General features: G+C 36.2%; 1 protein-coding gene and 1 long non-coding RNA gene across 2 annotated transcripts in view; one reads left to right on the forward strand and one right to left on the reverse strand.

Moving 5' to 3' along the window:
* Nucleotides 1-6849: 6849 nt before the first annotated feature.
* Nucleotides 6850-10350, forward strand: LOC138704481 (uncharacterized). Its single transcript, XR_011333355.1, has 2 exons — nucleotides 6850-6965; nucleotides 9882-10350. It is a non-coding gene; the product is annotated as an uncharacterized lncRNA (long non-coding RNA).
* LOC138704480 (sequestosome-1-like) overlaps nucleotides 10271-14617 on the reverse strand; it is a 31607-nt gene continuing 27260 nt past the window's right edge. The window contains exon 8 of the mRNA XM_069832404.1: nucleotides 10271-12000. Coding sequence (XP_069688505.1) covers nucleotides 11849-12000 — 152 coding nt within the window. The 3' untranslated portion in view covers nucleotides 10271-11848. The remainder of the gene's footprint in view (nucleotides 12001-14617) is intronic.

A 14617-nucleotide genomic window follows, 5' to 3' on the forward strand; every position in this document is an offset into this window, starting at 1 on the left:
TGGCTAGAGAGTTTTGACGTCACTCCATATAAAGCGCGATATGATGGGGTGCGCGAGATAAGGTTCAAAGTGCTACTTACTATTCCTACAATTTCTTTCGACTATGAAGTGCGTGTGCAAATTTTTCTGGAGGTCATGTTATTCGCCTGACTCGATAAACTCTACAGGGTCTTTAAAGGGATTCAGATGTTATGGTAGTAGAAACTGCGTTAAATTTGGCAATATACCGTACTGTATATTATGGAAAATATCATCTTACGATGTTTGTTGACGTATATACGTCCGTTGATGTGATATATTAATGAATTAAATACTATTATAGTCACAATCATGCCATGGTATGAAAGAAAAATTTCACAACCTCGAGCGGGAATTGAACCTGCGACTTCCTGGTCTCCGGTCAGGTGCTCTACCACTGAGCTATCGAGTTCGTCTCACGCCAGAGGCTCGGAATTATCCTTTCATACTGGCGACTCTGTTACAGAGTACTGTCCATAGCGTCTGATCTAGTCAGCACTGCTTGTGGCTGGAAAGAAACTTTACAAATGTAATCTTCATCTTACGATGTTTGGTGACGTATATACGTCCGTTGATGTGACATATTGATGAATTAAATACTATTTACCATGGCATGATTGTGACTATAATAGTATTTAATTCATATGGAAAACTATTGAGTTACCATACCCTACATCTAATATTCGTATGTTGGAAAAAATGCCCCTAGAGAATATAACATCCATTTACTCTGAGGGAAATATAAGAAATTACATTAAACTGACCACACACCCGCATTGTGTGCCTGTCTGTATTAGTCAGAAGACACAATCCCTCCCCTCACATCATATTGGATTTTAAGACGGTACAAAAGGAAGTAAAACATGACTTGAATATTTACTGAAAGATTTCCTCTCTGTTGCTTTCTCTTGTAAGTATTGGTACGAATATTAGGTCTACTTGTTGATAATATAATTGTACAGTACAATAAAATAAGTATAAGGGACAATATTATCAGAAATACGGTACCCAATGGCCAATAGTCTTGAATAATATCGAGGGAAAAATTGTTCCAGGGCCGGGCATCGAAACCGGGACCTTTGGTTTAATGTACCAACGCTCTACCAACTGAGCTACCCGGAAACTCTACCCGACACTGATCCAATTTTTCCCTCTGTATCCACAGAACTCAAAGTGGGCTGACAACCGTCAAGCAACCAACTTCGAGTGCACACTAACTCTGTGTGACTTAAATTGTGGTTTTCTGTTAACGAACAGTGACGTGTATTATGCAAATCAAGATTTCAGGTATAACTCCCTGTAAAGTTGATTCGAATAATTTCGAGGGAAAAATTGTTCCAGGGCCAGGCATCGAAACCAGGACCTTTGGTTTAATGTACCAACGCTCTACCAACTGAGCTACCCAGAAACTCTACCCGACACCGATCCAATTTTTCCCTCCGTATCCACAGAACTCAAAGTGGGCTGACAACCGTCAAGCAACCAACTTCGAGTGCACACTAACTCTGTGTGACTTAAATTGTGGTTTTCTGTTAACGAACAGTGACGTGTATTATGCAAATCAAGATTTCAGGTATAACTCCCTGTAAAGTTGATTCGAATAATTTCGAGGGAAAAATTGTACCGGAGCCGGGCATCGAACCCGGGACCTTTGGTTTAACATACCAACGCTGTACCAACTGAGCTACCCGGAAACTCTACCCGACATAGTCATGGCCAATAGTCTTGTTAAGTGATGAATTCAGAGAGTGGCAAAGGAAGATGTCCCCGAGATTTCAGACTTTCTAAACTAAAAAGAAATATAATTTACACAATATTATATTTCAATTTGATATGATTTTCTTTTTCTTCTTCAACGCAAAGAATAGGTCTGTTCTGACTTCACAGAGTATCTGTCCAAAGCTTCCTAGGCCTTCCCTTCTCCCTTTAGGTCTATAGTAGGTCTACATTATTCTTCTATACTTGTTTTTTTGAAAGATGGAACATGACAGGAGCGTTGCGATCGGAAAAACAACTGAATGTCACACATAGGGTGGTAGGTCTGTTGCTATGGTAACAACGGTTGAGTTGCCAAACTTATCGTTTCTACGTGGTGAGTGCTTAATAGTTCTCTTGACGACATTAATTATGCACACAATGTTAGCGTTGGTACGTTTTGTGTTTGATTCTCTGTCGATTTTTGTATTCTTTTCTTACCTTAGCGTCAATTGTCAATGAATGTTTTAACGTCAGCCATCTTAACGTCAATAATTGCTAGTTTCCATCAGCTGGCAGCATAGTAGTCTATATTGGCAACATAGCGCTGTAGTTCCAAGCTCGGCTGCTTAACTATCATGTCCTATCTTTCAAAAAAACAAGTGTAGAGATATTCCTGGTGTTATTCTATTAACATGTTCTGCTGCTGATTCCTATAATTTGTGATTTTTTCTTCTAGGGGAAATGTCTACAGTTCCTCTCTTATTTTATCAGTTATAATTTTATCCAATATAGTGCATCCCTTGACTGACCTTAGGAACCTCATTTCAATGGCCTGTAATTTTTTTTTGTCAGCTACAGTCATCGTCCATGTTTCTGATCCTAACAGTAAAGATGGTACAACCATTATTTTACAATATTTAATGTGTGTTTTTTTTCTTCCATTATTTTTCATATTTCTACTTACTGTGTCATACATGTGCTGAAATATGGGGAGTTTATATTTGCAGTCACTTTCATGTTTATATGTGAGCTGAATACCTAAATATTTAGAACTTGTTACTTGTTCTAGAGGAATGTAATTTAAAACAATTTTTGTTCTTACGCTGTATTTCTCTTGAAAAGCCATTGTTTTGGTTTTATTTATGGGAATTTTTATTTGTCACAGACTTTCTGTAATTCATACACTGCTCTCTGCAGTTCACTCTGGTAATTGAAATAAATTCTGTTATATAGATTTTCAGGTAGTTTTTTTCCTTCACTATTGCTGTTAGTGATGAATCACTGATTAAAGTGGTTGGACGTGAAATCAAATATAAAATACGATGGGAAACCGCATAAACACACACACATACATTCTATGGAAAACTAAATATAATTCGTTGTATTTCGATTGTACTCGGGGTGGTAATATTTTTCTTTTATTTGTTTCTGGATTAACAATATTTATGGCTGGCTTAGAGACTAATTTTGAATGTGATTTAAAAATAATTGCTTTATCAGCTTTAAAACAGTTAGGTATTGTTGAGTATTTCACCTATGGGTTTTCTATTTTAGTTTTTTTCATTTATTATTTATTTATTGTCTTTTTGCAATTGAGGAGGACCCCAGAGGGAGTCCAACCAGGTGGTCGACTCAGGTGAGAGTCAGGACCACATAAGGGTGCGGCACCAGATCTGCGGGCAGGCACACTACCAACTGAACTATAACAGCGGTTTTTTATATTCTATTTATATTTTTATATTGTATTTTATATATTATATTATACCTTGATTGTTATCCTTGTATTGTTTCTAATTCATTTTTTATGCACTGTAATATGTCTTTGTGTTTTATTTGTATTAAATAAGTATTATAACTGAACTGTACCCAAGCACGAGATTTTGCTCCTTCAGTGTACTAATTTTATACTTCATGTGTATAATCGAAATTAAATAAATTATTATTATTATTATTATTATTATTATTATTATTATTATTATTATTCATTTTGTAAACTGAGTAAAATGAATACCGGTATAAAAAATGTAATATGACCTCGAAGCTCTTCAAATAAACAGATGGGATATTCATAACATTGCCTTTTTAAAACTTCAGAAAAGTTACCGAAAGAGGCAGTCATCTAATTTCATCAATGAGTAATTTATTACTTGTACATTATTTAGGCAGTTTATATTAAAAGGACGCTTAACACTGGCTTCATGTGACAATTTTGCACACAAGGTTAGTGACCTATTCATATTCACTATGCTTTACATAATAATATTAAAATTTTTAATTAATTCCTAAACTTATACTAACATTTAAGAGTACTATTCAAAACAATATAAAAGCTCTATTTCTTTAATTGACCCCATGTATCTATATTTCCTTTTAGATAAAACTGCCTCTGTTGTTAGGTAAGATCAAAATTATTGCTTCTTTCTTTCTTTCCTTCTTTCTTTCTTTCTTTCTTTCTTTCTTTCTTTCTTTCTTTCTTTCTTTCTTTCGTTGTCGGTTTCAAAGTATAAATCCCTCCAGGAGAAAAGATCTGAATTCAAGAATTCAACAATGGTCTTGTTTCTGATCACATTCACCATGAAAGCCTAAAAACGAATATAAGTAACACATGGTTAGTTTCCTCTCTGTCCCTAACAGATTCCCTTCTTACATTTTTTAAAACGCAATTGTTTTACACAAAAAAGTTATCAATTACTTGCGTTATTTTTATCGATGAACATGTGGTTATTGATCAAAAAGTCATCATTGGCAAATCAAAAACACGTGTGTTTTACAGAACACTGGTTGTGAAACAGCATTGATATTGCTGTTATCAAGGTTAAGTCATTTATTTATCTATAACAGTGAACACGGGATTGTTGATAAGAAAAGTCCAACTGGCTACATATTCACCAAACACCTGATAAAACACATGTGTTGCTTCAAGTTGTGAAATTGGCAAGCTAACTTAATGTTACTATTCCTAAGGTTTAGTCATTATGTTATCTGTATCAGCAAACACCGCGCGGCTGATAACAAAATTTCCCCGCTAAATAATCGAAAAAAAAAAAAACGCTTGATAAAACACATGTGTTGCGCAGAATTCAAGTTGTGAAATAAACTATATCTATTGCTATTATTAGGGTTGAGTCACTTGCATTATCTGTATATTCTTGCTTCTACTGCGTCTTAGACAGTCCTTTTCAATGGCTATGATACTTTCCCTTCTACTGTTCACAAATATAACAAAGGACAGATTCAACCATTGTTTGACAAATTCTTTCCTGAGTGAAGATAAAATATATCCCTATTATACGCCACAGCTGCGACCATGGATTGAGTGCTAATGCTCTAGTCTTCTATTGAGGCGGCCTCTGTTCGATCCCCGGCCAGGAAGTGATAGAATTTGCTGTAGGCAAAGCAGACGTTGTAGAGGGTTTTTCTCGGGGTACTCCCATCTATCATCTATATACTAATAATAAATCTGTAGCCAAACTTTTTCTGATAATTTTCGATTTTCCAAAAATAATTGGTGTTAACATGTATAATTAAACATCCTGAAACCGAAAATCGCTTTTTTGAAATTTTTGTTTGTATGTCTGTCTGTCTGTCTTCTGGATGTTTGTTACCTTTTCACGCGATAATGGCTGAACCAATTTATATGAAAATTGGAATATAATTTAAGTTCGTTGTAACTTAGATTTTAGGCTATATGGCATTCAAAATACTTTATTTAAAAGGGAGGTTATAGGGGGGCCTGAATTAAATAAACCGAAATATCTCGCTTATTATTGATTTTCATGAAAAATATTTCATAACAAAAGTTTCTTTAAAAATAATTTCCGATAAGTTTTATTCTATACAAAATTTTGATAGAACTGATATTTAATGAGATAAATGAGTTTTAAAATTACAATAACACCATATAAGGCACTATACTGAAATAAAAACAAATGACTTCGTCTATAAGGGGCCTTGGACAACAACAATCGAAGCTATTAAACATCTGTGTTTGTATGAAGTAATATCGGAAGCTAATTAATTGTTTAATTATTATTATTTCACCATTGGAAAGTGTAGTTTCTCTAGATGGACATAAATCTACAATTTTATTACAGTAACTTCTGAAACATATAGTAAGTAATATAAAGTATACACATTAAAACTAAATGATATGTCAATCTTCATTAAACTATGATTGCATGTAATAACAATTAAGAAACATGTTAAAGGAATTGTCATTGCACCAAATGATTGCTCTCTGGACCAAAATGACCGCATTTTAATTATTTAAATACAATTTAAATTAAGTAATATATTAAACGATTTATCCTTCTATCAAACACGAATGTTCCCTGGATCAAACGTCCTATCTTAATTATGTAATTACTTTATATTTATTTCTAACAGGTGCAGCAGAGCGCATGGGTACGGCTAGTTAAATAAATAAATAAAATAAATAAATGTTAAAGTAATGTTGCGCGAGCATTTTATGAAAGCATTATCATGCTAGGAATGTGTGCTGGTTCGAATCATCATGCAGAAGGAATTTTCTCATGAAATTTCGATCAGTAGGGACTGGTGCCCATCTAGCATTATACTGAATTTGGGGAGCTTTGGTAGGTAGCGAAATCTGGTTTCAAAAATCAGCTGTATTGTCTGGAGGGGATCCTCATACTGACCACTTGTTAGCCCTGTTCAAGTTGATCGTTCACCTCTTCAGAGACATGTAGACTTACTAATCGACCTTTGCCCTTCATAGGCTGTTGTGCCTCGGATGGACGGACAGTAATGTCACTACTTGATCACATGCTTCTCCTTGGTCCAGTAACAAACACATTTCGTTGCCTCGAAATCTCTCTACCTAGAAATTATTATGCGTAAGCTGTTTGTCGAAACCTGATTGTTGATTACGAAATACGTGTTTCTTTCAGAACACAAATTAAAAGATTTCATAATCAAAGTTATCTGATGGGACTGAGTTTGCTATTTGTGTTTTGACAGTATCTTGCAGGCCTAAGCTCAAAGAGTGCTTTAGGGGGGGATGCAACGATAACAGAGATATGAATAATTCCTTCTGCCCGTAATCAAATCTGGACAATCTACCTACATCTTGGCTGACTCATTTACGTTATCAAACAGCAAACACGGGATTTTTGATAAGATAAATTTCACAAGTTATTATAATCTTAAACACTTGATTTGTATCATGAAATGTGTTTCGTACAGTGAAGTGTTCGTCATACGAGTATTTTTTTAAATGAAAAACACTGGTGAGTGCTTCATAAGGCTAATACAATCTCTCACAAATATTACACAGAAGTATGAAGTAAGAAAATCATTTTCCTTTATTCTGCCCTATTCGGACACCAACATTGCAGCTAAGATCAATGTTTAATATGAAATCCCTCCAACATAGGTGATCAGTGTGCACAATTATATTTCTCAGAATACTCACAAAGAAAATCGATTCTTCAGATATATTGAAATTAATTCCCTTGTATGCCACATTCGTTAAGTCACGTAAAAAAGATCAAAGACAGTCAGTCGTAAAAATTCTTTCCTAATCAGAATGTTGTTCCTTTATAATAAGTTAAATAATCCCAATGATACCTATTGATTTCTTTTCAGGAATAGATGATATAATATGTGTAAAAATCTGAATGAACGCTATTGTAATGCCCATTGAGATAAAAACGTTTATAACCCTTTATTATATCAAAACATAATAAGCACATGAGATCCTTTTTTTAAAGGAAGCAAATATAGTAGAAGCCCAATATAACACAGCTGTAGGGAGACATTGCTTCACCTCTGTACAATAGCTTAACTGTAGTATATCGAAGGGTGATCTGTAGAGTAACAAAACTGAGTTCTCTTTTCGTCCACCCTCTAATTGTTCCTATTGGGATGCAGTCTGCACGTAGTAAACTTTTCTTTCACACTCTGTTCTTCGCATAATCAGTTATTGAGTTTGTGGCTCACTGAAAAAGTTTTTTCTTTTTTCTGGGACACCACACATGCACTAAACTCAAGACTCAACACCGCGCGAGTATAGGGTTGCTAGTGACCAGATACAGGAGCCTAGAAACAGAACTATGTTGAGGGAGTTTCTTGAGAAAATTGCCAAAATCGGCTGCTGGAGGTTTAACTGTTTATTTTGTACTTATCTGGTTTTAAACCGCTAAGAATTCCCTAAAATTCACGAAACTATTCAGAATCAAAACATTGAGTAATGCGGAATTGTACTAGTAATAGGAAGCTAGAAATGGGATGGGACTTCCTCTCAACTCGAGATAGGGTTAGTGATAAATTGTAGAATACAAAGTCGTTCTATGCAAATTAATGTAGCTACTGAATCTCTACATTTAAGAATTTTACTAATAAATTAATAATGGTGTTCTCAAGGACATATTCTTCACTCCATTATATCAGAATCCGCGGTATTTCGTCCCTCTCTATATGGGCTTCTACCACAGTCTAGTATATACTGTTACAAAGCTTAATATGTAGTAAATATGCATCCATACATAGTTGCTAACCACTAGGATCGCTACTATCGCCTCATTACAGATAACGCAAAATAGCACCTGCACAGTCTATTGTTCCTAGTACCCTCACCCTTCGTGACTGTATACAGAATGTCCCATTTATCTTGTGCACCTATTATAACTTTTTTGTTTGGATAGGTATTGAAATTTTTGTTTTTGAGAGTTGTGTTAGAGGGGTTAATATGAGTGTAGAGATTAGGTGCATGTAACCACATTATGATACACGTGATGTCATCAATTTTTCAAATAGCACTATGTACTTTAATCATGTTACATTGAGTACACACATTAAGACGAGTTCAAAAATGTATCACAATGTCACCTTCCCAATCAATAACAACAAAATGCAGAATGAATGCCATCAGAATGTGCCATTTGTTGCGGTGCCCCATTCATCTTGTGCATTAACTTACACAAAACCGAAAGACGACTGACGTCCGTACACGTCATGTTGTGTGTTTTCTGTCTAACATGTAAACAAACCACAATCCACATAGTGGCCTGCACGTTCTCTGGACCTGTCGCCACTCGACTTCTTCCTGTGGGGAACTGTAAAGGACAGTGTGTACCAGAACATTCTGACAACACCAGATTACAAGCAGCTACGCATTCGACAGGCTTGTGTGTCCATTCAGCCAGCAACATGCCGGGCAGTCATACGGTCTTTCGGGGAACGCCTTCGAATGTGCATTAATGTGAATGGTCACCATTTGAAACATCTTCTGTGACTCTCAAAGCATAACATTATCACATTGGAAGTACTTTTATGTTACGTTTTGTTGTTGTTGATTAGGAAGGTGACATTGTGATACCACCACCACCCATCTGCTGTAAACGAACACGAGATGACAGTACAGTCGCTAATGCAATTCAAATGGGAGTTTTTGACGCGAATCCTTATGTAACAACTAGATGGCAGCATAGTAAACCTGACAAAAATTGTTACCGTCAAAGCCTAGACACCATCACTTTTACAAATAGTACCACATAATTTTTTTCATGTTGCCCTAATTACACTCTTTCAGACGAATTCAAAAATGTAGCTTTAGACCTTACTGTATCAAGAAATAACGTACTTACAAAGTGATAATTCTGAGCAGGAAGTCTTGTACACAGCATACTGTACTGTAAATCACCAACCATGAAGGATATCAAATCAAATGTCGCTTTAAGCAACAAGAAAAGTACTTCCAAAAAATATTTTCAATACAAGTCCAAACATAAAAGTTATTCAAAGTGAAAACGTGATGAAGTCACTTGTACAAGAATGCAGTTACATGAACCAAATCTCCATTCTTATGTCAGCCTCTCGTAAAATAACTCCCCCCCAACCCGAGAGAAGAAAAAAAAAAAAAAAAAAAAAAAATCTGTAGCAATAAATTCAGGATGTTTACACCTAAATTCTGAATAAAACTGACCTTATTGCAATATCATAAACTCAAAATACGAAGATGGTCTGGAAAGATACAAGTCATCAGTAGAAGTTGCAAGCAGATGGTATGTCTAAATTGTGGCAGAACTATGTAATTTACTGGCGAACTCTGTAATTTGTTAAAGAGTGTACTTTTCGTGAAATATTTCACAATGTTTTGCTCAAATGTGCTGGTTTTTGTAACTAATTTGCATTGGTGTTTTCAGCAAAGTGACACTATCATACGATTTAAGTGTGGTACAGACAGAAGTTTACACTAAAGCTCTTAAATACTTTAGTTCAGTATTCAAGTTGTTATTTAGTCAACTGTCCGAAGAATGGTTTGAACCTCATAAATGACACCAATAAGGCATCAGCCATGAGGCAGCTAAGTGAGATAAATTGGATAGGGTAGCCAGTTCCTTTCCACCTCTTTTCTTCCTCTGACAATATTGTCTGCTTGATGTACCGATTGATAATCGATGTACATATCAGCCAGCATCTCAATTAGAGGTAAGTATTCAAGTATATATAATTATTTTACTCTTTAAAAACTATGTACCATATTCATTAAAAAAAAAAAGAGAGAATAAAAGCTTATGCAGAAATACCAAAATTCAGGTTTTTTTTAATATATTTTTATTGAACATCAATACATACAGTTTCAATTTCCACTACATAGACTATAAATATGTTTTTATATTTAATGTAACACAATACAATAATGAAATAAATTTATTATTCAACTAATTTTAAGAAATGTCACATTCGACGTTTTCCAATATAACTGCTAAAGTTGAAGTTATACATCAGTCTTACAGGAATAGCAATACTTTTAAATACATGTAGTCATTTCAAATTTAACCATCTTAAGCAATTCACCAGGCTATGGTATCCGTCAGTTGTTTACTAGTTATGTAGAGCCCGGACGAGAAGTTATGGCACCGGCGCGAGGGACAAATTTTAGTTCGTTTGCTTGGACTCGCCCTCACACTCAACTGGAGGGGTGTTGGGTTAGTTGGTTACTAGCATTCCGAGTGTTCAGATCGTTCTGCTACTACCGCTATTGCTAATACTGAAAACATTGTCCTTCTGAGCGCCCTCATTATGGCATTGTCTAAGGTGTGAAATCATAGAGTAGTTCATAGTCAAGGACATGAAATAGCACACAATGTATGGAAATTCATGTCAGAAGAGGCTGTAAACGGAATACCAATTCCATTGAAAAGCGTGTGTGCAAGAGTACTGGCTGCCACTGGTATTTCAAAGCGAACCTTGGCAAGAATCAGGAAAGAAGGGACAAATATTGAGGCAGGAACAGCAGATCTTTCTCCAGTCCGGAAAAATCACAGCCGAAGAAGAAAATTGTTGCAGCTGTAGATAGTTTTGATGAGGAAGTCATAAGAAGACTCATTTATAATTTCTACGCTACGCATAAGCAGAGGCCGACTCTGCAATCGCTTCTTCCAAAAATGGATATCAGTGTATGATTATGTGAAGAAAGTAGAGAATAATTACATTGAAATTGAGCACGTGATGGACAGTATTTTTTAGAACATTTCCATAAACTTAGGGACATCTGATCCCAGCACAGATCAGTCGTCTGATTCGGACGGAGAATAAGAATATAAACATGGAATAGCAGGCGTAATTCCATTAGGTACCTTCGGACTCTTGAGTAGGAAAGTGGTGATACTAAGGTAAGACGAATGTTTTTGGAAAGAGATGAAACGGGTATGCCTGCCGCTCTGAGCTTGAGAACCGTAACCGAAACAACCCCCACTCCTCTACCCAGCTGGCCGGCAATTTAAAACTTCGCGCATGTTGGTGCCATAACATCTCGTCTCAGCTCTATCAGCAGTTTACTAAGACATATCCAAAAGTTAAAAACATTTCTTTCAAAGTACAGACAATTATTAAAAGTGTCAATGGTATTCTAAAACACTTTATGTTTAATAATGGATTAAAAAAAAACCGAACATATATTTACGCAGTAAATATAACCTGCAGAAAATCAGTAGTTACAGAAGAATACTTAAGTAATGAAGAGTACTATAACCGTAAACAATTACAGGATACACTATAGTAGTAATAATAATGCACTAGCAGCAATATAAGGATCCATAACCTTATGTTCTAAACCTATTGCACTATTTGTATAACATGAAAAGCATATGGGAATCTCTCTTGTTTTCTAGTTCGACTTCTTAACAGCAACTGGTTGCAGGACATCCAGGGCTTTCTCAATATCTCCATTTTTGCTTTCAAGCAGCTGTGTCAACCAGCCACCATCGTTGCTGAATCCCATGGACATCATCTTGTCCAGTGCATCAGCAATATGTGGTTCTGTAAAGAAATTAAGTAAAATGTTAAAATGTGCATTATTATAGATCTGCATACGTCTGTTAGGTTGCATTTGTTTGTTTTTATGTATTGTTTAAGTATTTCTGTAATGCGTTTTGTGGGCTACATTATATTTCAATTTCCTGAATGCCGAAAATTTGTGTTTTGTTGTTATGATGTATTAGTGTAATGAATTTATTTCCTTTTGTGTTTGTGTATAGTTGTTCATTTGTTTATTATGTTTAAGTTGGCTTTTTCTTTTTTTTTTACTACTGTTAACTATTTCAGTATTTATATTGGAGTGTAGGCTTTCACGGCCGGCGTCAATAGTAGAAAAGTTTTCCGGGCTATGAGGCCGTGGTCTGTTGGTTGTGAGACCAAACGTTTCGTTCACTGCTGCGGTGAACATCTTCAGTGGTGTCTATTGCTGGTGCGGCTGGTTCTACTGCGTGTGCCGATTACAGTCTGCGCTGGCTGCATCGTTGTATATATAGTGCGGGAGGGGGGGGGCTTGCTGTTGTCAGGCCAAGACCATATGAAGAGAGGCACGGTGTTCTTGCCCTATCGCAAGCAAGTTACGGACCGGATAAGCAAGATCCTCAACCGGCACAAGGTGGACACTATCTTCCTGCCCACCAAGCAGATACGCAACAGCCTACGCTCAGCCAAGGACAAACGCGACAGATTATCTTCTACGGGGGTCTACAGGATCCCGTGTTCATGTGGAGCAGTCTACATAGGGACAACGCAGCGGAGCTTCAAGACTCGGATCTCCGAACATAGAAGAAACTGCCGCCTTGGCTACGTAGATAAGTCAGCTGTAGCTGAACATGCTTATCTGGAAGGCGAACATAAAAATTAGGTTCGAAGACACCGAAACACTCAGCGACACACCACATTTCTACGCGAGGCTACACCGAGAGGCGATAGAAATATATAAACATAAGAACAATTTCAATCGAAAAGAAGAAGGCCTCAAGGTTAACAAGGCCTGGTATCCGGCATTAAGGAAAACCAACATCAAACCCGCCCGCGTAGCACAATTAAACAACACAAGCTCGGACGCGGAGCGCGTGGAAAACAGCAAACCCGCCCGCGAAGCACATTCGAGCGCGGACCGAGGCGACAACAGCAAGCCCCCCCCCCCGCACTATATATACAACGATGCAGCCAGCGCAGACTGTAATCAGCACACGCAGTAGAACCAGCCGCACCAGCAATAGACACCACTGAAGATGTTCACCGCAGCAGTGAACGAAACGTTTGGTCTCACAACCAACAGACCACGGCCTCATAGCCCGGAAAACTTTTCTACTATTTCAGTATTACATCCATTTTCTTGGGCTTTGCATTCTATAATACTCAATTCATCACTGTAATCATTTTGATCCCTTGATATATTTTTATTAATTTATATACCATTGATCGAAATCCTCAATATTTGTGTTTGCATATGGTGGTTCAATGTATTGTGCATTTTTGATGTTGTTGTTTTTCTTTATGACGAAGTCTGTGACATTTGTAAATGTTTTTTTGACTAACGAAGATTATTATTATAATACAGTAGCCCTACTTTTTAAACAGTGTGGTCCAAAATGAATAGGATTAAAAATATATTGAATGTGTCACAGTAACTAGGAAGATAACTACAACATGCACTGTTGAAACTTCAAGTGTTCCCTTGTATGTTCAATTATATTTCAATGTTTCCAGTTGCCCGAGTACTTGTGTAAGGATCACTTTAATTGTTCCACTCATTCTTGAGCACATTCTATACATGTATAAAGTAATGGTACACCAAAGTATCTATTCGTATGTTTAGTCAACAGTTCAAAGACTGATTGGAACCTGATAAGCAGAACTGTATTTGGGGGGGGTCGCAAACTGGGCACTTGCAGGTTTCAGGTAGCGGCAAATTTCTAGAAATTCGTAAAAAAAAAAAACTTGGGTGAAATGGAACATATCTGTAGTACAAAGTATGAATTTTAAAATTTAAATGTCCTGCCCACCTGTGAGGGAATTCTAGTTTCGCTAGTGGTAGCATTCATCAAATTATTGTGTTGTGTAGAACGTATGTTTTGGTTTGTAAAAATATTTTTTGTGTAGGTTATAATTTCAATAGTTAATTTTAGGAAAGTGAAAGCAATAAAAATTGAAATTTATGCTCAATACTAAAGTTACTTATTTATACTAATAAATTATGTGTAACTTTTATTTGGAGGGAGACGACAATTCTTTTTGTTCAGGGGTGTAAGGCCCCCAAATACGAATCTGCTCTTAAGTGCCGCCAATATCTGATTTAAAGACCTAAAATGCATGAACTATAGAAGACAATAATGACATTCATTTGCGTTTTTCTGTCATTTCTATACCCTGTAGCAATGATGATGATGATGATGATGATGATGATCATCATCATCATCATCATCATCATAGGCATAACAGCCCTCCTTGAGCCACAGTTTTCCTTTGAAGTTCCTTCTGTGTAATGAATTGAAAGCTATGCTTTTGTTCTTTTATGAAAGCACGCAAGGATATATATGAGAAAGACACTATTATTGGTGCATTTCGAACTGGAGGATCAAGGTCACGTACAAAAGTACAAACCACGCACGAGTCA

The sequence above is a fragment of the Periplaneta americana genome, chromosome 8, assembly GCF_040183065.1.
Source record: "Periplaneta americana isolate PAMFEO1 chromosome 8, P.americana_PAMFEO1_priV1, whole genome shotgun sequence".
NCBI classification, from domain to species: Eukaryota; Metazoa; Arthropoda; class Insecta; order Blattodea; family Blattidae; genus Periplaneta; species Periplaneta americana.